The sequence below is a fragment of the Myxine glutinosa genome, chromosome 5 (assembly GCF_964187855.1).
Source record: "Myxine glutinosa chromosome 5, kmMyxGlut1.1, whole genome shotgun sequence".
NCBI lineage: Eukaryota > Metazoa > Chordata > Myxini > Myxiniformes > Myxinidae > Myxine > Myxine glutinosa.
The window spans coordinates 94,913,073-94,937,217 of NC_136265.1; the positions used below are offsets into that span (position 1 = coordinate 94,913,073).

General features: G+C 49.8%; 1 protein-coding gene across 1 annotated transcript in view; it reads left to right on the forward strand.

The window, feature by feature from the left end:
• Positions 1–220: 220 nt before the first annotated feature.
• Positions 221–24,145, forward strand: part of LOC144888173 (uncharacterized) — a 192,040-nt gene continuing 168,115 nt past the window's right edge. Inside the window, exons 1-2 of the mRNA XM_078777119.1 lie at positions 221–409; positions 5,635–5,745. Coding sequence (XP_078633245.1) covers positions 226–409; positions 5,635–5,745 — 295 coding nt within the window. The 5' untranslated portion in view covers positions 221–225. The remainder of the gene's footprint in view (positions 410–5,634; positions 5,746–24,145) is intronic.

The window sequence follows — 24,145 nt, forward strand, 5'->3', positions numbered from 1 at the left end:
ATTGCAGTATTGCCTTAAGACATGCAATTTTTTTTTTTGGGGGTCACAGGGTGCGCGTTCGTGTGTGGTGAAAGTTTAAAGTACTGCAACTGATTTAAGCAGAATATAAGGCCTCAAGCACAGAGGTACTTCACATGTCGGTACTGTGTGGGATGAAAGTACTTGGAGAGGATTAAACATGAGGAAGAGTGGTACGTTTCCCTCCTCTCTGAAGGTTCACCCACCATGTACACTCAAGATGGCTGTGAGAAGGATTCCTGTCATGTGCAGCCGGGATCGGAACAGCAGACTGTGCTCGTGTGTGGAATGAAGGTTGAGGAGACGGAGGGATTTCCCGAGATTCTGCAGATAAAAATAGAGGATGTGAATTCCTTTGGTCTGGAGGAGGAGCAAAGTTACCAGCCGAATGGTGAGTTGTGTGATTGACATCACTTCTGATGATATCTGTGTTTGTTTCCTGCACTTTTATGCCCCCATCGCACCGCGGAGCGAAAGGGGGACTATGGCTTTCCCGTGCGTGCGGACGTGCGTGGGTGCGTAAGCGAAGGACCGAATTCTAATTTGGTGTGTGGGTGCAACTCGGCATGTGGAAGAACCCTATTGAAAATTAAGTCGCCACGGCAAAATCCAAGATGGCTGCCGCCATGTATGTCTGAACCTTGTGAGCGGAATATCTTGAAAAATAAACGAACTACTAACTTCTAATCTGGTGTGTGGGTGTATCTACGCACAAGGAAAAACTCTATTTAAAATTGGGTCGCCACGTCAAAATCCAAGATGGCCGCCTTGCGTCCTCCACTTTGTCAACTCGCATCACTTCACCGATGGGGGACCAAGGCGTAACGCTTGTTTTTGGTCTGGTGGTGCCTGGTCACCTTGTTTTTCGTGTGCCACTCTCTGCTTTTCCGTGTGCTTGTTGCACCTTGTCTCTCCCCCCCTCCCCCCCCCCCCCACGACCATTTGGAGGCCGACCTGTGCAGCATCTTGCTGCCAATTCCTCTTGCACTTATGGACCACCTGTTGGGTGGCATTCGGGTCAAGCTTCGGACCACCTGTTGAGTGGCACTGACGCCACGCATTTGGACCACGTGTCGAGTGGCCCTGCTTCTGAATAAAGAAAGTGTGTGCAATTGTGTGCCATTTGTGAAGACTTAGATGGTCCTGATGTTCAAATGGCCTGCATGCCGGTCAGGGCCAGCCGGTTTTTGTTCGCCCGCACACACAAGACAAGAAGATGCAAGATACAAGCAGCAAGTGCCTTCATTTCCTTCCTCCATTTCTTTCCTCAAAGTGCAGGTCCTGGGTTGTAGTATTGTAAATAAAGGTTACGTTTTGTGCTTGTAAATATGAGAATGTTGCCCACCTGTGTTTGGTGTTGTTGTTGTTGCCACAATGTTGCCCACCAAACTATGTGTTTCATTCAAAAATTCCGAAAATGCACGATTAGTAGATTAGCTGCTCAACGCATTAGGAGGGACATATCTGGAGTAAATAATGTCGCACACATGGGTTAGAGTAAATGTTAGGGAGATTACACCTATGTGTCACACTAATGGTAAAATTAAATTGCATGCCAGACTCTACCGGCCGTTCCGGCTGAGGTCGACTCGGGACGAGTCTGGTCAGAGAGGGGGGGTTGTGTTGTGGTTTTGTAAATAAAGGCAACCCCCCCTATAGTTAGTTGCAGCACAACATGTAGTCTCAGTTAGTTATTTCTTATTAAATGTGAAGTACAGCCTCCTTCCCAGTGTTAGTATGCGTTGAGGCAGGTAAGTAAGGGTAGGTCTCATTGAAGCCTGGAATGCCATGTCATGGGCCTCGGGCAAGTCTAGCAGGCCCGAGGGAGGAGCTGGAGGGCGTGGCTGGTAAGCAGCGAACATCCAATGGGAGCAAAAGTGAGTGGCCAATAACGGTGGCCAATGAGAGCTAAAAGGGAGTGACTAATAAGGGGCTGTCATGACATGTGATCCGTGGAGGCCCGTGGAACATTCTAGTGGGGCTCCGGGGGCGATAAAACCCGGCCCGGACCCCCGTACTCTCTCTCTGGCCCGGGACTCTGAACGCGCTCTCTGCCCTGACGCCCTCTACCTGGACTCCCTGCACATGCGCTTTGCCTCGCTGACTTGGGATCCGCTCGGGTCGTGGTACTCGGGTCGTGACCGTTAACCCTTCCACGCGTTAGCTGCGGGCTCGGCGGCTGGAATTGCCCAGCAATCCGTCCTCCATGAGTATGGCGTGGGGGTGGCCTCGTGGACTCGAAGCTCGAGGGGGAGCAGGCTTAACCCACCCTCAGTACGTCGACGAGCTCGAGATCCGCAACAATAGACATATATATATATATATTTGTTTACAAGATCGAGGCTCGTGTAAGAGCTAACATTGATCACAAAAAGACAAACTTGTAGCGGTTACCGCTGGATGTACATAATCGCCTTGCACCGGCCAGAACACGGCCAGACGCGCCTCTCCCGGGCACGCCCGAACCTCCCGGGCACGCCCGGTCTCGTCTTTCCCGGGCATGCCCGCTCTCGCCTTTCCAGGGCTCGCCCAGAGCGTCCGGGCATGCCCGCTATCGCCTTTCCAGGGCTCGCCCAGAGCGTCCGGGCATGCCCGCTATCGCCTTTCCAGGGCTCGCCCAGAGCGTCCGGGCATGCCCGCTATCGCCTTTCCAGGGCTCGCCCAGAGCGTCCGGGCATGCCCGCTATCGCCTTTCCAGGGCTCGCCCAGAGCGTCCGGGCATGCCCGCTATCGCCTTTCCAGGGCTCGCCCAGAGCATCCGGGCATGCCCGCTATCGCCTTTCCAGTGCTCGCCCAGAGCGCCCGGGCACGCCCAGCCTCGACTTGCCAGGCCGCAGCCAAACACGCCCGGGCAGGTCCAGACTCGCCTTTCCAAGGCTCGCCCTTGATACCCGGGCATGCCCGGTATAGCTTTTGCCGGGCAAACTTCCCGACATAAATGTGTATATATATTGTTGCCCGATAAACGGGCTTGTCAGAATACCTGAGCTGTTTTGTTTCAATAAAGCAACTCGGACGAATTCCGTCTTTGGTCGCGTCAATTCTTTCGACTCGCGTTGGAGCGCAGTTCCTTCAAACTGACACATAAAACATATGATCAAGGGAGCTGGAGACAAGATGGGGAGAGAGGGAAGCACACAAGTGCAACAGCAGAGAATAGGGACATCGGTAGATCTGTGGGAAGGAGAGGGCTTGGGGGGAGGCGGCATGGGAAGGGGGGGGGAAGGGTATAAAACATATGGACACTGCTCGGACTTCCTGGAAAGAAGTTGGTATTTTTAAAAAAAAAAGTGGATTTGGGCTGAATTAACGGGGGTAGAAAAGCGAAAGCGAAAAACCATGAAAACAAGCGTTACGCCTCGGTCCCCCGTCGTTGAAGTGATGTGAGTTGACAAAGTGGAAGACGCAAGGCTGCCATCTTGGATTTTGATGTGGCGACCCAATTTTCAATAGCGTTCTCCCTTATGCGTCGATACACCCACACACCAGATTAGAAGTAAGTAGTTCGTTTATTTTTCAAGATATTTCGCTCAGAAGGTTCAGACATATATATGGTGGCGGCCATCTTGGATTTTGACGTGGTGACCCAATTTTCAATAGCGTTCTTCCTTATGCCTGGATACATCCACACACCAGATTAGAAGTTGGTACTTCGCTTATTTTTCAAGATATTCTGCTCACAAGGTTCAGACATACATGACGTCAGACGTACATGGTGGCGGCCATCTTGGATTTTGACGTGGGTTGCACCCACACACCAAATTAGAATTCGGTCCTTTGCTTACGCACGCACTTCCGCAAGCATGTATGCATGGACGGACGCACACAAAGACGGAGGGAAAAACCATCGTCCCTCTTTCACTCTGCGGTGCTTTTTATGAATTTTTGGTATTTGGTGTCTTTCGGGTCTTTCGGGTCTTTTGGATTTTTGGGGTCTTTTTGATTTTTTGGGTCTTTTGGGTCTTTGGAGTTTTTAAGAGTATTTTGGGTCTTCCGGGGTCTTGGTGGTCTTAAGGATCTTGGGGGACTTACTTAAAGGTTCGTCAAAGACCTGAGGGTCTCAGCAGTCTAAAGGGTCAAAAGGTATATTCCAGCAGTACGTAATAAAGAGTTCATGGACTGTGGTTTTCGCTGATATTTCATGTTGAAGAAGAAGAAGACGTTTGTCACAAATATGCAAACAAACATAACCATATGCGTTTGCTCCAGTCTAGTTCAATAAGATTCATCCATGGAATGGTGCACACATTGATGAATTCATGGTGCACAAATTGATTAAAGGTGTAGTTCAAGACGTGTGCCCATAACTCCTCGGTACCTTGCCAGTCCAGTCCTTCGATACAATTTGTCATCGACACATGATTTTTCCAAACCACTCCTGAGCGTTTCTCCACTTTCTGACTCTTTTGAATCGTTTTGAACCTTTCCTCTCCCCTTATCATATACTCACATGTCATGGCTTTGGCCGATTTATTCCATTCTCTGCATTTGTCAATATGTTAACCTGCCACACTCTGCCATTTAGTTTTACACTCTGCCAAACATGAGGATTCTTTCGAGACAAAAAAGAAACCAGTCACATGTTGGATCGCAATTTTTTTTTTTTTTTTTTTTTTTTTTCGCATACAGGATCGAAGTGCCATGAAAGAGCGAACATTTATCACGCAAAAAAATCAAAACAGACATACAAAGTATATAATAAGGGGAGCGGTAGACAAGATGGGGAGAGAAGGGGAAGCACACAAACACAACATTTGAGAGCAGAGACATCGGGAGATCTGTGGGAGGGAGCAGGCTTGGGGGGAGGTGGCATGTGAAGGAGGGGGGGAGGGGGTGTGAGAGAGGTATAAAACACATGGACACTGCAAGGACTTCCAGGAAAGAAGTCGGGATTTCAAAATAGTGGATCTGGGGTGAAATTAGCCGGGGTAGAAAAGATCAAGGTTTTGGATGGGGGACGGTGGTGAACAGCTGTTTTAAAGACCTGGAGGGAGGAGTGGGATTGAAGAGAGTGAGGGAGTTTGTTCCAGAGGCGGGAGAAAAGAGGAGTGAAGGTGAGCAGAGAATTTTGATTTTGGCAGTTTAACCAAAAGAGGGTTGCTGGCAGATCTTGTGTGACCTGTAGGAATATTTGGGAGACAGAGCCCAGAGAGTTGTTGTTTGGGTAACAACCCAGAACAACAACAACAACCAGAGAGTTGTTGTTGTCAGGGATCACCTTGTTTGTAATTTGACAATAAAAGCAGTTTGGTGGAGAAAACCTCGATTTTGCCTTCACATGTATCTTGCCTTCTCTATTTTGTTGGTTGTAATTTTTGGTGGTGCTGAAATTCCCACTGAAGTTGTTGTCTGGTGGGAAGCATCTTGTAACATCGAGACAGTTTATTAAGAATGTAATGCTTTGATATCGTAATGTTTTCACATGACACCAATCCCGAGGGAAATGTTTTATTTTCTCTCTTCAAGGAAGATTTTGATGTTCTGACAGAGATTTTAATGATTAAAAAAAAAATTCCCTGATTTTGATGTAATATTTATTTATCTATTTTAAGAGTTTGAAAACAGCTCTGCATATAACACAAGATGCCTGCATTTATTTAAAGTTACTTTTTGCAGATTTATTTGTGAAAGTGGAAGTGAAAACTGAGCACGACATTGATATTCACCTGGATCGACCCAAACCCAATGATGCTGAAGCGTCTTTCCTCAAGAACCATCCCCATGAAGGTTTCTGTCAATGTCCATGCATTTTGATTCGAACAGTTTGATGATGAACTATGGGTTGTGAAGAAAAAAAAAACACGATATTATGATTTAATTGCTTCAAGAAATAACCACTTGGTAAATCCATTTCTCAAACATCAATTTATCCCCTTAATTATTATATAAAATATTTTAACCAACATTAATATACCTTGTTTTATCCCATTATCCTTACTTTGTACAATCATGAATTCTGATTTTAATTAGACACCTTTTATTGGCATTTGTGGAACTTCATCTAGAAATGGGGGTTTGTGGATTGGGTCCCGTCCGGCCGTCCACAACCATATATTGCAGATGTATGGACCGATTTTCTTCAAACTTGGCCAAAGACGACACATCATGGTGTTCATAAGCACATCATTTTTTTTCACGTTGTGATCAAAGATGGCCGACAAGTGGCCATTTTAGGTGTAACAACCCGATATTGAACACGTCCTCAACCATTTATTGGACATGCATTTACCGATCTTTTTCAAACTTGGCACACACAAAATGAATTATGTGTTACATATGCACATCATTTTCTTTCGAGATTTGACCCAAGATGGCCGATTGGTGGTCATTGTGTTGCTTAAACGTGTCTCCAACCATATATATATTGTTGCGGATCTCGGATTACGCTGCTCCCCTTACCGAGGGGGGGTTTAATCCCCTCGTCTATTAAGCTGGCCATCCGAGTCCTCGAAGATATTGCGCTCCTTTGCGGGGTTGAGATTGACCAGGGTGACAGGTCAACGGGTTCCCAGATACCTTTGCCCCCCTCTCTGCAAAGCAGGGTGATACTTCTGCTTGAGCCACGGACAAGATGGAAGATTGCCGAGTGGTTTACCAATCCGAAGCTCGAGCCGTTAGCAATAAAACAAACCCGATCCTGAGCGTTGGCCAAATCGTGCCACGTATATCAATGGAGAAATCACTAAAGCGACCAGATGAGAGGAAACCCAAAGAATAAGAAGGAAGAACACAGGTTTATTAATTATGTACAAAACCAAAACCAAGGAAGAAATGAAAGGTAAGACTGTACAGGAAGAGGAAGAAGCAGATACACAGGGCAATCCATAAACACTCTTATTTTATCACATGCCCAGGACAGTACAAACACACTTACACGAAAAGGGTGGTGGTGGTGAGAAGGAAGGGAAGGGTCCGGGCCGGTGGTAGGCGTTGAGGTCCGTCGGATGGCACAGGCGTCGAGGTCCCGCTCCGGTCCACGCTCCAGGTGTTCACTCGTACCGCGGCACGAGTGGCCGGCAGCTTCGCGTGGCGTTTAACTGAGCGGGCAATTAATTATATCGCGGGGGGGTGGGGGGGGGGGGGGAAGACTGGGATACGGCGTCCGTAATAAATTGTCACTTACGCCATTTGCCAGTTGTGCGCCTCCAATAGTTCATAAACGGCAAGCAAGGAATCCTTTCAAATCGTTCTCCCGGGCACCTCGCTTCTCTCACTCGTCAGGCTCATCCCCCGCATCTCGGGTTCACCCCCCACATCTCTGGCTCATCCCCCGCATCTCTTGAAGTAGTCCCACGCAGCCACTTTTATTGCCCACTCGCGTATCAAGCCGCTTGCCTGTTGGATCCGCCTACCGGTGAGCTGGCCTCGGCACTGAGTAGTCACGAGCGCTCACCGGTCCGCCCCTTGATGGGGCATTGAGGGACCACGCCTTCGTTCTTGGCACTCCGCCCTTCCTCTCCAGCTTGACCGCGTGCGTGCGTGTGTAATGGCGGCTTGAGCCAGGCAGCGAACGCTACTGGCAAGCCAAGGAACACAATTTGGAGGAAGGCTACGCCGCAATATGAATTGACAAGGGGGCTTACTCTTATTTAATTAATACAACGCAGATTCAACTATTGGGAACAAATCCTTACCTGAAACACATACTAATGAAATAACTAAAGAAGAAGCCTATGGTGTGCTACATGTTGCTGGTGGCCTAACTAGGGTGCGACCTTTGACCTTTACACCAAAAATGGGAATATTTACAGGGGATTATTTATAAGGGAATATTACAAATATTTACAAAGTGGAGGGTTCTAAAGACCACAACAATCTATATATATATATATATATATATATATATATATATGTGTATATATATATATATATATATATATATATATATATATATATATATATATATATATATATATGTATATATATATATATATGTATATATATATATATATATATATATATATATATATATATATATATATATATATATATATATATATATATATTGTTGCGGACGCGGTTAAGATATTATTTTGACCGAGCGGTGGTATTACCGCGACCGAACAGTTATTCCCCGACTAGAACCCGATTCCACCCAAACGTTGGCCGTATCGCTCCGCGGCTGCTCAATATGGAAAACTCTAAAGCGACCGAATACAAAGAGGAAAAGGAATAAGACGAGAAGACGTACAGATGAGTAATTGGATTTATTATTTACACATATAATCAAGAAGAAAGCAGTCACGTTTATTTCCAGACGAGATTAGATACACAGTGCAACGCTAGCTTACCTACAGTCTTAATTAACCCAGGGACAAGACAAAAGACAGACTACGAGCACACTTACACAGGGAATGATGATAGGACTGGTGGGAGATGGATGGCTTGCGGGATAGGGAGGTCCAACTGGTACTGCAACCGATCGACTCGTGGGCAGCCGCCGCTCCAAACTGCTGTCCAGGCCTCACGCTGCTGTGGCTGCAGTTTCGGTGGCTCCAGCTGCAGTAAAATGCCGTTGCGGTGGCTCGATCTGCAGCTCAACTCTGGACTTCTCTCGCAGTTTCGGTGGCTCGATCTGCAGTTCAACCCTGACTTCTTCTCGTCTCTCCGTCAAAGCTCATCTCCCGTCTGCTGCTTGGGAAACGCCCTGCCTGCGGGTTATATAGGCCCGCCCCTCAACCTTCGCGAACCTCCTCGATCTTTCTTTCCACACCCTCTCCAATTCCAACCCCTTGTTCGTGGTTGGTTGAGTGGGGCTGACTCACTCCTCCCCTCTATGACGAGGTGGGGACCCGCCTTTCTTCCCCAACCCTGCCTCGTGGTCAATGGCGGATGAAGAGAAAACCGCCCAAAATGCAGTTGGCAATGCGAATGGCAATTGACGAAAAGGGGGAATGGAGTTTTTGGGAATGGGAATGAAGGGAATCTATCTCTTTCACTGGTGCAATGGAGTATTTCAATTAATGGGAGACACAGCCTTACCCTAAAACACATAATAAGATATAACTGTTGAACAGGGGTATTCTATGATTGGCTGTAGTGTGGGTGCTCTATGGACTAATTATGGGACGCCCTTTGACCTTTACACAGCTCCGGAGGCAGGAGGCGCAGAATAACCAATATTCATAATAAAGCACAACCAAAAAAATACAGTCCTCATATCTGCAACAATATATATATATATATATATATATATATATATATATATATATATATATATATATATATATATATATTGTAACGAATTTGAGAAGTGTAACGGTTTTGAGAAGGGTAACGGTTTTGAGAAGTGTAACAATTTTGGAGAAAGTGTAACGAATGTGAAAAGTATGGTTTTGTTGTGTGTAACACCCTCGTAATGTAAATAATGGTCGCAGCCGTCCTCCTAGTTAATTCCATGAAACTAACACACAGGCCACGATATATCTTTTTAAATAGTTTATTTCCTTATTCCATGTAGGCTAAATATGTGTTTCCCACTAGATTGACTCTGCATTGTATCAAACGAAATAAGCGTAGGCCCCTTTCAATTTCCCCAATCATCTCCGCTCTCCAAAGTTCCTTTCAAAAGCGGTGCGAGTGGTGTTGAATCCCGCAAGCCGCCATTGCCCATGTGCTCATCTCGGAGAAGAGGGGGGTAGGAGCCGCCAACTCACAGGCGTGGCACGTCGTCATGATCAAAGGAGGAATCGGACAGCCCTAACAGCCAACCAGCACCGCGGTTAGCGACCCGGTAGGCGTGCCCTCGCAGCCGGCGGCTTGATTCCGCCCCGAGTAATAAAAGCGACTGGAAGGGACTGCTTCAGGAGATGACATGAGAGAGGACATGAGAGATGAGCTGTGAGCTGAGAGCTGTGAGCTGTGAGATGAGAGACGCTCCAAACCAAAAAGGAGAGATACTTGGAGAGGAAACAAGCTTTGGAGAGACGCGCTGAAAGGAGGGAGATGGCTCCACCAGAAGGAGAGGAGCAGGTGTGACCGAGCCAGCGCGTGACGTCCACAGCATCAGCAGCGTCGACGCGACCGAGGGTTTTCCCGCCAAAAACGCGAAGAATTGGGAGCTGCTACCTCCAGCCCTGCCGGTTGCAGGGACCTGACCCTGCCTCCCTCTCCAGCAACCCACCTCCACCATTCCTGCCTGCAATTTCCCCCGTGTAAGTGTGAACGTCGTCTGTCCTAATCGTTGTCCTGGGGTTAAGTAAATTGAATAGTATAAGCTAACGATTCACTGTGTGACTGCTTCTTCCATCCATTGCTTGTAAATAACTTTGGTCGCTCCTTCTTTTTGCTTGTGTGTGTATAATAAATCTGTTCTTCCTCCGTACTCTGTCTTCTTCTCTTTTCCTTCTCTTTCGGTCGCTTTAGAGGTTTCCAAATTGAATATCTGTGGTGCGATCTGGTCAACGTTGGGGGAGTCGGGCCAATCGGGGATCCTGTAACGGTCGCGGTTGGACCATCCGCTCGGCCCATCATAACATCTAAACCGCGATCCGTAACAATTGGTGTCAGGGAGTGAGATACGGACCTGAAGCGCGCTTAACGCGCTCAAAATTACAAGCTGCCGAAATTTGTTTTGTTTTAAAGAAAAACCCGAATTTTGAGATCGCGCCATGGACAATCAAGGCGATCGGATGTCGGTGGGGGAGATAGACGGGTTAGGGGTAACCCAGGACTTAGGGGAAGAAAGGGAGGAGGAGAGCAATGAGGAGGCGGTTGAGGGGGTATCAGACGCACAAAATGGCGTCCTCGCGCACGAGGTTACGGGCGCGCAAAATGGCGCCTCGCACATGGCCACGGCGACCGCGCCCGCGACCGTAGCAGCGCCGCTGGTGGATTCGAACCTTTTTATGTTACAAATGGGGGCCCTTATGGAGAGGCTAGAAGCAAAAATGGGGGTAATGGGGAACCGGATGGAGGCTCAGAATGAGCAATTGGGGGTAATGAGGGACGAAGCGAGGGGTACCGGTGAGGGGTTAGACAATAATTTTGAGGGGTTAGACAACGGGATAAAAGAGGTGAAAAATGGGTTAATGGGGTTAGAAAATAGGATGGAGGACAAATTGCGGGAAATAGGGGAACAATCTGCCAGGGAAATCAAACGAATGGGGAACCAGATAGAGGAGGTGCAAATCGGGTTAGAAAGTAAACTGGATGCTCAGAGGGATGAATTGGGACAGATGAGGGTGGCATCTACAAAAGAGATGGAGGAGATACGACGAGGTGTAAGTGAGGAGGTTTCGGGGCTACGCGAGGAGGTAAAGCGAGGTGAGAAGCGTATGGAGAAAGAGGTGAGGAATAATACGGCTAGGTTACAGGGGGGCATAGAGGGTCTGACGAAGGGAGTAGAACAGCTGACAGTCGGACAAAGGGAACTAGCGGACCAAGTGGAAAAGAACACTGCAATCATCGGGGGTTTAAAAGCGACACAAAAGGACATTAAAAACGAATTAATAGCAACACAAAAGGAATGTCAGATGGTACATGAGGGGTTGACGAAGAAGTTGGAGGAGGTGACAGAAGTAATGGAGACGAAGGACCGAGAGGTGAGGACGCACATAGAAACGGTTAAGGTGGCGTTAGAGGAAGAGATAGAGGGGGCGCACCGGGAGATGGAGGTAAAGGAAAAATTAGAGGAGGTGGAAGAGGGGGTGAGTGAAATTAAGAAGAGACGGAGGGAAACTAAGAGGGAGATAAAGGAGGAAGTCATGGAATATGTACAAGGCCTGTGTTCAAATCATGATGAGGTGCTCACTAACCAAATAAAAAGTTTGCAGGTGGCAGAGGAGGTGCGACGATGAGGTACGGAGGTGAGTGGCAATGTATATGATGTGAGGGGAGATTCAGTCGGCTTGGGGGGTGGTGTAGACCCGGGTGTTCGTGAGGGACCAATGGTAAGATGTATGACTGGTCCGGAGTGGATGGACAGGGGAGGTGTGCAAGGAGGTTTGGCTATGGGGAGTGAGGGGGGTGCTGGTGAGCAAGGATGTGGGGGTATGGCGTGGGTAGCGGGTTGCGGAGGGGCGACCCAGGCATCGACACCAGGAGGGGTAGTGTTTGGAGGGACGGGGGACGCGCGGGAGCCCCCCGGGAATAGCGTACTGTGGGAGCCCGAACGGGCTGGTCCCGCGTTGATCCCGCAAGGAGTGACGCGCGGGGTCCGACCTTCGGGCGCCCACAAGGTCCCACTCGCACCGTATGACGGCAAGAGTGATTTGAGGGCGTACCTGGCGCAGTTTGAGTATGTGTGTAAAGGCAACGGTTGGAATCCGGACGAAGGTGGAGTACACCTGGTGGGGGCACTGCGCGGTGCGGCGGCGGAGGTGCTGACGGCTTTACCACCGGGTGCTCTCACCCTGTCAGCCCTCCGTGCGGCATTACTTAATCGGTTCGGCATTGAACAGCAAAGCGAGCTTGTTAAAGCCCAACTTGCGCAGCGAAAACGCAAGCCCCAGGAGACCATCGGGGAACTTGCTCACGATATTCGCCGCACGGTCGGGATTGCACACGCGGACATGGCAGCGAGTTCCCAGGAAAGCCTGGCTCTGGATCACTTTATTCAGGCCCTTCCGGATCTGGAGCTCCGGCAACAGCTCGCCATGTGGCGCCTGCAAACCATGAGTCAGGCGGCCGATGCTGCAGCCCGTTGGGAAGCAGCGAGGCCCCTGGCCCGGGGAGGCGAGCACCACGCAGTGGCGGTGCGTCAGATGGGGCCCGTGATGGGGGGCGGCCCCCCAAGGGGGCCCGCCCCCGACGGGGTCCCTGACCTGGAGAGCATGGTCCGGAGGTTAGTGGATCGGCGCCTGGCGGGACCTGGACCATGGCAGGCGGCCCCAGCGGTGGCACCCGGTAGTCCCCGACAGAGTACCCCAATTCGGACATACAGGGGGGGGAATTTGGAATACCGGAGGCAAGCACCTTACCAGGTGAGGTGCTATAATTGTGCTCGGATGGGTCACCGTGCATGGGAGTGTCGAGCTCCGTGCCGGGACGTTCCCCGCCAACCGATGCCCTCAACTCCGCCCCGTATCGATCGGCCTAGCCGACCTCAGACACCCCCCCGCCAGGGCCCGGGAAACTAGAACGTGCAGGGCGGTGTTCGGCAGTAGGGGATGGGGAGAAGCCCTCGTTGACGCGACAGGTCATTCATTGTGGCCGAATTGGGACGGGTAGTTTGACAATTCGGTGCAAAATTGCCGGCGTGGGGGTAGACGCCGTGGTGGACACGGGAGCCAGTGCCACGATCATCAGCCCTGTGGTCCTTAATTCGAGTGCAGACGGCTGGGGTAAAATCCAGCGTCTGGAAAATCATAGTTTGCAGGTGGCTACCGGGGCAACGGCTCCGATCATAGGGCGTGGTTTTGTGACCCTCAAGTTGGGATCAGTAAAGCAAGAGATAGAGGTTTGGGTGGCGGAGGTGTGCGACCCATGCTTAATAGGGTTGGATTTGTTGACTGCCAGCGGTTGTAAAATCGACTTGAGTCGAGGGATCCTGCGATGGGGAGTGGAAGATACGGGGCCAATCGATACGGGGCGGAGTTGAGGGCATTCGCTCTTTCACGAGCCTCGATCTTGTATACAAAAAAAAAAAAAAAAAAAAAAGCTACCATTGGAGGGGGTGAGCACGGCCGAGAGGGTGGAGCTGGAGGCTCCTGAGGCCGTGACCATCCCTCCGGGGGCCGAGGCCATAGTGCCGGCCCGATGGTCAGCTCGCCCGACATGGCAGGAATCCTGCCGCCTGGTCGAACCGGTGGCAGCGCTATCCATACCTGGTTTAATCGTGGGCCGTACCCTTGTAAAAACGGACGGGCCGGTGGTGGCCGTCCGAGTAATTAATATTAGCACAGAACCATGCACTATAGTGAGGGGCACGAAGGTAGCTGGCTGCACCCCAGTTAGAGAAGTCGCGTCAGTGAGGGGCGAGAACGTCCAGCCGAGCCGGCCCCAGGGGGAGCCTTCAATAAGTTCTAGGAATTGGCCCGATCCCATTTGCGAGATGGTAAATCATAGTAGTGTAGAGTTGGGAGGTACCCAGAGGGAGGCCTTACACAAACTGGTTGGGTCCCATTTGGACCTCTTCTCCTTGTCCACCGAGGATATTGGACGTACGGGGCTGGTGAAACATCAGATCCACACCGGTGAGGCCCGGCCTATTCGTCAGGCCACCCGACGGCTCCCTTGGAGCAAGAGGGCGGAAGCTGACGAGCAGGTTGAAAAAATGCTCGACGCAGGTGTGATCGAGCCCTCGGGAAGTCCTTGGATGTCACCTGTTGTGCTGGTCAAAAAGAAGGATGGGACCACGCGGTTCTGCATGGACTATCGCCAGCTAAACAACGTGACACTCAAGGACTCATATCCCCTGCCAAGGATTGATGACACCCTCAATGCCGTTGCGGGCTCAAATTGGTTCTCAACTTTGGACCTCAAGAGTGGGTATTGGCAGGTGGAGATGGATAGGGCAGGGAAGGAGAAAACAGCATTTTCCACAGGTAAGGGACTGTATCAGTTTACTGTGATGCCGTTTGGTTTGTGTAACGCCCCCGCCACCTTTGAAAGATTGATGGAACATGTACTAGGCGGCATGCCATGGCAATCATGCCTGGTGTACCTGGATGACGTCCTAGTACATGCCAAGACCTTCCCCCAGGCGGTAGCTAATTTGGACCAGGTGTTCGGGTGCCTCAGACAGGCAGGGTTGAAGCTGAACCCGAGTAAGTGCACTTTGTTTGCAAGAGAGGTGGCCTATCTAGGTCACGTGATCGGCCGCGAGGGGGTAAAAACGGACCCAGACAAAATTAAAGCGGTAGAGGAGTGGCCCGCACCACGTACCATCAAGGAGGTGCGGGGATTTTTGGGACTCTGCTCCTACTACCGGCGCTTTGTGGCGAAATTTGCGGAGTTGGCCCGTCCCCTCCACTGGCTTACGGAGAAGGGGACGCGATTTAATTGGACACGGGAGTGCCACGAGGCCTTCCAAAAATTGAAGGGGTGTCTAACATCCGCACCCCTTCTAGCTTACCCCACTAGTGACGGGACATTTACCCTGGACACGGATGCGAGCCAGGAAGGATTGGGCGCAGTTTTGTCTCAGACAAAGGAGGGCGTGGAGAGAGTGATTGGTTACTATAGTCGGGCCTTAAGTAGGCCCGAGCGAAATTATTGTGTCACTCGCAAAGAGTTATTGGCTATGCTGGCTGCCATGAACCATTTCCACCCGTACCTGTACGGGCGGAAATTTTTGGTTAGAACTGACCATTCCTCCTTGCAATGGCTCTTTCGGTTCAAGGAACTGGAGGGCCAAATTGCAAGGTGGTTGGAAAAGTTGCAGCAGTACGATTTTGATGTGGCCCATAGGGCCGGGAAGGCCCATGGTAATGCGGACGCACTCTCTCGGCGTCCTTGTCTGGGGGAAAACTGTAAATTTTGTGCGAGACACGAGGAGAGGGAGCAATTGGGCGATTCCGCCCCGATTCTCGTCGTCCGGGCAACCCGGGTGAGAGGGCCAATTTTGCCACTAACCCCGGACGAGGAATTTGGAGAGTTGGCTTGGAGCACGGCCCAGCAGGAGGATCCTGTTCTGGGGCCGGTGTTCCAATGGGTCAAATTGGGGCAAAGACCAAAGGGGGAAGAGGTCACCCCCCTCAGGGCGCAAACAAAGGCGTATTGGGCTCAGTGGCAGACCCTGGAATTGAAAGGCAACATCTTGTATCGCAAGTGGGTGGAGGTTCCCTCTGATAGAACTTCTTGGCTGGTGATAGTCCCTGACAAATTCAAGAACGTCATATTGCAACAGGTGCATGGTACCCGCTCCGGCGGCCATTTGGGCAGGACAAAGCCAATATCTCGGGTCCGCCGGAGGTTCTATTGGGTGAATATGGGGCGCGACATACAGGACTGGTGTCGGAGATGCGACGCCTGTTCTGCCAAAAAGGGACCAGCACGGAGGATGAGGGCCCCCCTCCAATTACATCAGGTGGGGGCCCCCCTTGAGCGGGTGGCTATGGATATTCTAGGACCGCTGCCCCGCACCCACCAAGGTAATAAGTATATCCTCGTTGTAATGGACTATTTCACCAAGTGGCCGGAGGCCTATGCCCTCCCCAACCAAGAAGCAGGGGTGGTAGCACAGGCCTTCGTAGAAGGATTTGTATGTCGGCACGGGATTCCACAGGAGCTGCACACCGATCAGGGTCGAAATTTTGAAAGTCAATTGCTAAAAGATGTGTGCAGACTCCTGTCTATTCGGAAAACCAGGACCACGCCCTTGCGGCCACAATCTGACGGGATGGTGGAAAGGTTCAATCGAACATTGATCCAACAACTGGCATTGTTCACCACCACCCGTCAGGATGACTGGGACGAACATTTCCCGTACCTGTTGATGTCCTACCAAACTAGCCAGCACGGGGCCACCGCATGCAGTCCAGCGTTGCTTATGTATGGGCGGGAGTTACGGGCTCCCGCCGACTTGCTATGCGGACCCGTGCCAGACACCACGGATACACCGCCGAGGGAGGGTTACGCACGTCACCTGGAGGAAGGCATGGAGCGGGTCCATGCCTTCGCCCGCCGCCAGCTCCATCTGCGGGGGCCAAGATGAGCGTAGGTACGACGACCGGAGCCAGGGGAGTCAATACGCTCCGGGGATGAAGATTTGGTTCTTTAATCCCCGGAGGCAGAAGGGCAGGTGCCCAAAACTCACCTCCCCCTGGCAAGGCCCGGGAGTCGTCCTGTCGCAAATCTGTGACGTGGTCATTAAAATCAAAATGGGGCCACGGGCCCCCCCTCGGATCGTCCATGCCGACCGGATAAGACCTTATGCCGGCGAGCAGGCGCCCTCATGGATCGCCTCGGCTCTAGATGCCGAGGCAGGACCCAGTACCTCTTGCGACGGGGGCTCGTAGCGTCAGAGGACTGGGGGGGATGATAATGGGAACGCCCCCCATGTGGTGGGATGGCAACTCTGTCATCCCTCACAGGGTGGGGCAAATGCGCACTAGCTTATGGGGTGATGGCAGTGAAAACTAGCCCGGGTGGGTTAGGATATTGTGTGTAGGGATCTAGAAGAGATTGACATTAGGTAACGTTAAGGTTTAGTTAGTGACTGATACCTGTACTGGGGACGCAGGTAGATTAGTATGGATGATAATGACGTGGGAGCGCAATAGTTTAAAGGGACGACTGGGAAGCGCAAGTTTCAGAGGGGAGTAGTTAGATGAGATGATGCCGTGTGTTTGAAAATTGAACAGGTGTGATTGAACAGGTGTGATTGCACAGGTGTGCAACTGAACAGGTGAATGGAGCAGTGTATGAGGGATTAGTGGTGATTGCGTGTTGTGCTGATCAAATGGTCCAGGAAGAAAGGAGGGTGCAGGTGGCACCAGGTGTGAGGGCACAGGTGTGCAACAACAGGTGTATGTGGCTGTGTGGAATAAATGGTAGTGTGGAATAAATGGAGTATTGGAATGGATGGTCGTGGAGTGAGTATGGTGGAAATTGTGGAGTGGAGTGGATGGTGCGAAGGTGTGAATGGGGGAAGAGTGGACCCCCATCACGGATACCCGGGGCGGGTAGTGTAAGTGTTAGGTAGAGGGTATAGGTAAATTGTGGTTGGATATTGGCATCTGTGGTGCGGGTGGAAGAATGATGATTGGATGGGTGCATTAGTGTTGTGGAAATGGCTGGGCGTGTAGCCTGTTAGTGTGTGTAGTTGGTTTGGGCACTCCACCACTGTGAGGATGTCGGCCAGGTGAGGCCGCAGGTGGGCTCTGGGAGCCGGTAGTTGTGGATGGGGCCCGAGGATCCGGAGGACGGACCCGGGTAGCCCAGTGCCAGAGGGCACCAAGGGGTGACAGAGCCAGGAGGGGCCTTCCCAAATTAGATAGGTTAGGTAAGGAGCTAGGTAAGCTCGGGTGGCAACTACAGTGGTGGAGGTGTGCAGGTGGGTAGACCTGCTGGGAGAGCTACACGTCACAGCCCAGAAATTGTGCGAGGGCACCGGGAGATGAATCGGGGGAGTGAGACCCCAAATTGAGAAGCACCACAGTTTGGTCAATGGGAATTGGTTTTTAGAACCCATAGTGTAAGTTGGCCAATGGATTGGCAGGGAAAGACCCCGGGTAGTGTAAAGTGTGTTAAAATCATTTAGAGGATAGTTAGGATGAAGGATCTCCTCGCACCATCTGCATCCACTCACCTGAGGTGACAGGTACTCCACACCATGCCATGTTTATTATTTTTCATTAATGCAAATGTTTTGGATTGTGAGACGCATCATGACGTGGGTGTGACATTGTGCTTGATGTTCCATCTCTTCCTCCTTATGAGGATTGATGACGAATTGGGTGATGGCAAATTTTGGATAGTGGGATTGTGGAGACGAATTTGGTATCGGGGAAATATGGGGAAGACGTGACAGTAGTGACGAATTTGTAAATGTGTAGATTGTTGTACATATGGGGTAAGAGCAAGGGTAGGGTAGGTGACAGGGGGGTGACGTACGGTAGGGACGAGCTTTCTCACTTCGCCCTCCGTACGCATTTCGCCTTGCATTGCCTTATTGACGTGTACCCTTGTGACCTTACCCCTCGCTCAATTGTCTTTCTTTTGTCTCCCACATGACCTGTGCGCCATTGGGTGCCGATGGGAGCGTGCGTGAGGTGGCCATTGTGCGCACGAGATTCCCAGAACCAGCATGCATTGCGTTGATGTACCACTTTATGGACCGCTGTTCTGCGGCCAAGTACCACTTGATGGACCCCAGGTTCTGGGGCAGGGCACCTCTGTTGGAGACCGACCATAGTGGCCAGGGAATCTTGCTTGCGGACATCGGTAAGGTGGCACCTATGCCAAACAGGTGGACCACCCTTAGTTGGCCCCTGAGGCCCTAAATAAAAACGAACACAAGTTGTGCTTTTTATTATTTCCAAGTAGGCCGCATGAAGCCAGAAGACGTCGGGAAGAACATCGGCCCAGCAGAGAAAGAGAAGACCACCACCAGTTGTTTTGTTGTGTTTATTATGAACCGTGGTGACTGTGCACCGAGTGGTGCTTTTGGTGCTTTTGGTGCTTTTGGTGCTTTGTGGTGCTTTTGGGTGCTTTGGTGGTATTGGTACTGGTGCATCGATGCAATGCGTGCTGTCTCCTCCCTCCCAACAGGAATTTCTTTTTCTTGTTCCCTAAAAGAAAAAAAAAAAACACAGGTCCTGGGTTGCGTTGTAAATAAGAAATAACGTCACTGTAAATAATGCTCCCCACCGTAAATGTATAGTTTGAGAACAAATCCGTAATTCGGTTAGCTGTGGGCTTGAGTCTGTTAGACAGGGTGCAATGCAATAGGGGGACATACTTATTTGTGTTTAAAGATTGTCACACTCAGGGTCAGGTTAATTGTAGAGGGAATTACACCTACGTGTCACACTAAGTTAAAGTTTTGTAGGCCCGAGAACGGACCTGAAGAAAGGAGGGTGCAGTGTAACGAATTTGAGAAGTGTAACGGTTTTGAGAAGGGTAACGGTTTTGAGAAGTGTAACAATTTTGGAGAAAGTGTAACGAATGTGAAAAGTATGGTTTTGTTGTGTGTAACACCCTCGTAATGTAAATAATGGTCTATTTAAATCGTTTATTTCCTTATTCCATGTAGGCTAAATATGTGTTTCCCACTAGATTGACTCTGCATTGTATCAAACGAAATAAGCGTAGGCCCCTTTCAATTTCCCCAATCATCTCCGCTCTCCAAAGTTCCTTTCAAAAGCGGTGCGAGTGGTGTTCAATCCCGCAAGCTGCCATTGCCCATGTGCTCATCTCGGAGAAGAGGGGGGTAGGAGCCGCCAACTCACAGGCGTGGCACGTCGTCATGATCAAAGGAGGAATCGGACAGCCCTAACAGCTAACCAGCACCGCGGTTAGCGACCCGGTAGGCGTGCCCTCGCAGCCGGCGGCTTGATTCCGTCCCGAGTAATAAAAGCGACTGGAAGGGACTGCTTCAGGAGATGACATGAGAGAGGACATGAGAGATGAGCTGTGAGCTGTGAGCTGTGAGCTGTGAGCTGTGAGATGAGAGACGCTCCAAACCAAAAAGGAGAGATACTTGGAGAGGAAACAAGCTTTGGAGAGACGCGCTGAGAGGAGGGAGACGGCTCCACCAGAAGGAGAGGAGCAGGTGTGACCGAGCCAGCGCGTGACGTCCACAGCATCAGCAGCGTCGACGCGACCGAGGGTTTTCCCGCCAAAAACGCGAAGAATTGGGAGCTGCTACCTCCAGCCCTGCCGGTTGCAGGGACCTGACCCTGCCTCCCTCTCCAGCAACCCACCTCCGCCATTCCTGCCTGCAATTTCCCCCGTGTAAGTGTGAACGTCGTCTGTCCTAATCGTTGTCCTGGGGTTAAGTAAATTGAATAGTATAAGCTAACGATTCACTGTGTGACTGCTTCTTCCATCCATTGCTTGTAAATAACTTTGGTCGCTCCTTCTTTTTGCTTGTGTGTGTATAATAAATCTGTTCTTCCTCCGTACTCTGTCTTCTTCTCTTTTCCTTCTCTTTCAGTCGCTTTAGAGGTTTCCAAATTGAATATCTGTGGTGCGATCTGGTCAACGTTGGGGGAGTCGGGCCAATCGGGGATCCTGTAACGGTCGCAGTTGGACCATCCGCTCGGCCCATCATAACATCTAAACCGCGATCCGTAACAATATATATGTATATATATATTGTTACAGACGCGGTGGTGGATGTTAGTTTACCGAGCGGTTTGGTATGACCATGTCTGCACAGTTTACCCGATTATGCTCGAACGTTGCCGGGTCGCACTACGCTAGGTCAATGAAGGAAAAGACACACGGCTGGGACTCAAATGACACGACACCAGGGATACGGTTCTCAAGACCCCCGGAGGAGGTTATATTCGTTCGGAAGGTTAGATTACAACTACAAGAGGGACAGCATAGAAAGACAAGCACTTAGACACACTCTTATATTAACCCCAACAGACGACAGATAAACGGGACAAAAGGCTGACTCACACGGGGATTGATGGCAAGGAAAGGCGGGTATCGATGGCTCCAGGTGCACCTGGGCTCAGGGCAGAATCGACTCGGTCCGGTCCAGAGATGCAGGGAGGTCACAGCGCTCGGAAGGCGACGTTCTTTCTCCAAGCTGGGGGCGCATCTCACGTCACGTCCGGCAAGTCGCTGCGTATATCCGGCGGGGAGTGACACGCCCTCGGCTCGTTAGCTCCGCCCAGATGGAATCGGTCCGCCCTTCTTATTGGGTGCGGGGGGTTTACCAGGCTCCGCCCTTGACGAGGAGCTGACAGCCAGCCCCTTCGTGGTAACCCCGTGGAGCGCATGGATAATGGCGGCTAACCGAGCCGGAGGGAGGACGCACACTCCCCGCGCGCGCCGTTGTTGTAGTTGTTGTTGTAGTTGTTGTTGTTGTTTGGGGAAGAAGATGGGAGGAGGTATGGGAAGGTCCTAAACTCACTACTGGTGCCATATAATCACATTCTGGTGCAACGAAGAGTCAGAATTAATGGAAACGAGTCCTTAACTGACATAGACTAAGAATAACTAGCAAGATGTCCGAAAGTTGTCTACGTGAGATGCGGTGGACCTGGGCACGACATTTAATGGGGGAAAAAGGGGAAGGTTGGTTCTACAGAGTGTTGTTTACAGACAATGGGACTAGGGAATGGGGGATTGGGGATAGTTGGGGAGTATTGGGGAAATAGGGGAATATTTACAAGCGGATATGGAGGCCAAATTCCATATTCGCAACAATATATATATATATATATATATATATATATATATATATATATATATATTGTTACCATTATTATTTTTTATTTTGTGTATATGAGTGGGTGAGGGTGTGTTTTTTTGCATGAATTAATTTTTGCATGAGTGTGTGTTTTTGTGTGTTGAGTGGTGTTTGATGTAAGGGTAGGTGGTTGGTTGGTTAGTGTTGTGTGTGTATGTGTGTGTATATGTGTGTCTGGGTGTGTATGTGTGTGTATGAATGATCTGGTGTGTTTTGTTGGTGAGTGGTGAAGGGTATAAAGGTGGGTGTTTGAGTGTTCCACCATGTTTGTTTGGTGCTGTGGATTCTGGATGTAGAGGTGTTGTTGTTGTTCCCACTGGTTGGGGGTGGGGGTATGTACGCATCCAGGTGCAGTTGCTACATGTGGATGTGTGTGTGCCCCTGCTGGCCCACCTTCGCTGACCGTATCGAGGTTGAAGGGCCGAAACGGGATGATGCTGAGGACCTCGATTGAGGACCCGGTCAGTGCGGCACACTTGTGACCATGTGTGTTTTTTATGTATATATATATATATTTATATATATATATATATATATATATATATATTTATATATATTTATATATATATATATATATATATATATATATATATATATATATACACAAAGAATTAAGTTAAGCACCCCCCCCCGTTTTTTTACAACCTCGCACATTACAAGTTTGTTGTCGTCAAAACAGTGTAATATACCCATGATATTGCTATATTTTCTGGAGAAGTGATATTATGGTCACATAAAAACATAACAATCATGCCGTTTTCAATATTTTATTCTGAATAATTTAAGGTGAAATTTTTTGGGAATTTTAGGCATATTTTCACCTCAATTTAAGTATGGAGCTATAGGTCCATCACGGACAGTGTGGATGACGTTTATGTTTTCTAACGTACAGTCATTGTTCTGAGAAGACCTCTAGCGATCTTTGCGTCAATAACGTGTGTAGGACCCACGTGATCGGATCACTACTCAACCCAACTCAACCCTACGAGTGCACTCATCTGCATTTCATCAATGGATAATTGCTAATGTCATACCAATCATTATTTGATCTCACATACCTTAGAATATATGCCAATGTATACATATACACAAAGAATATATATTAGGGGGTGCTTACCTTAATTCGTTGTGTAGGGGTGCTTAACTTAATTCTTTGTGTATATATATACAGTGAAACCTTGACTTACGAGTGCACCAACTTACGAGTTTTCCGAGATACGAGCCGTCGCTCGGGCGGTTTTTTGCTTTGAGATGTGAGCCGAGATCTGAGTTACGAGCTTACGCCACCCGCCACCAGGTGGCCCAACGAGCGTTCCGGTCACGTGGTTATCTTGCCGTGCAAGCATCTCTGCCGTATATCGCTGCTGCTTTGTTTTCGCATGTTGGTTATTTTGGAAAATTTCTTAGTTTTAACCATGGGTCCTAAGAAATTGAGTGCCAAGGGCAGTACTGAGAAGAAGAAGAGGATGATGTGCTTGGATATAAAACACGCAATCGTCGAAAAACATGAGCGAGGTGTGCGTGTTGTCGACTTGGCGAGGCAGTACGATCGTAGTACTTCTACGATATGTACGATTTTGAAGCAGAAGGAGTCGATAAAGGCTATAACGCCAGCCAAGGGCGTTAAGATTATTTCAAAGCTCCGGACCTCTATCCATGAAGAGATGGAGAATTTTCGAAACATTTTGAAAGGGAGGAAGAAACGAACCTCGTTGGACAGGTTTTTATTGAAACGCCCTGCAAGTGAAAGCGAGGAAAGTGTGGCGAAAAGGGCAAAAGTTATCTCCTCCACCTCCGCCAGCATCTTCGTCTGATCTTCAAGGTAAATACACTGTAGCGCGATGCTGCGCGCGCTAATGCTTACGCAAGGAGCAAGCGGACAACGCCGTTCATACAAGAGTCTTTATTCAAACTGCAGCACTAAGCTGCTCAAGGCTGCGCGCCCCGTCTATATCCTGAGGCCACGCCTCTCTCCCCAGCGTGGCCCACCCCCACTTGGTGTGCGGGGTGATGTCACCACGTCAGTGCTTTCGTGTCCGCCACAACACTTAATAAAACCAGTTTATTTCTTTACATTGAAGGAGTCTGGACTCCAGCAGAATACGGATAAAAGGATGGCAAGGCACAAACTCGTCCGAGAAGATGTTTATTCGTAAAACCAACTCGGGAACACTAAAAAGCCCGTTTATCGGGCTGCCTTATAAAGCACAACCAAAAACCCAAACCGAAACCGAAAGCCACGCCTCTCAAGCGAGGCGTGCTTCGGTGGTCACGTGATCCACAGGTGTAGCTCATTATACCCGCACGCGCGGG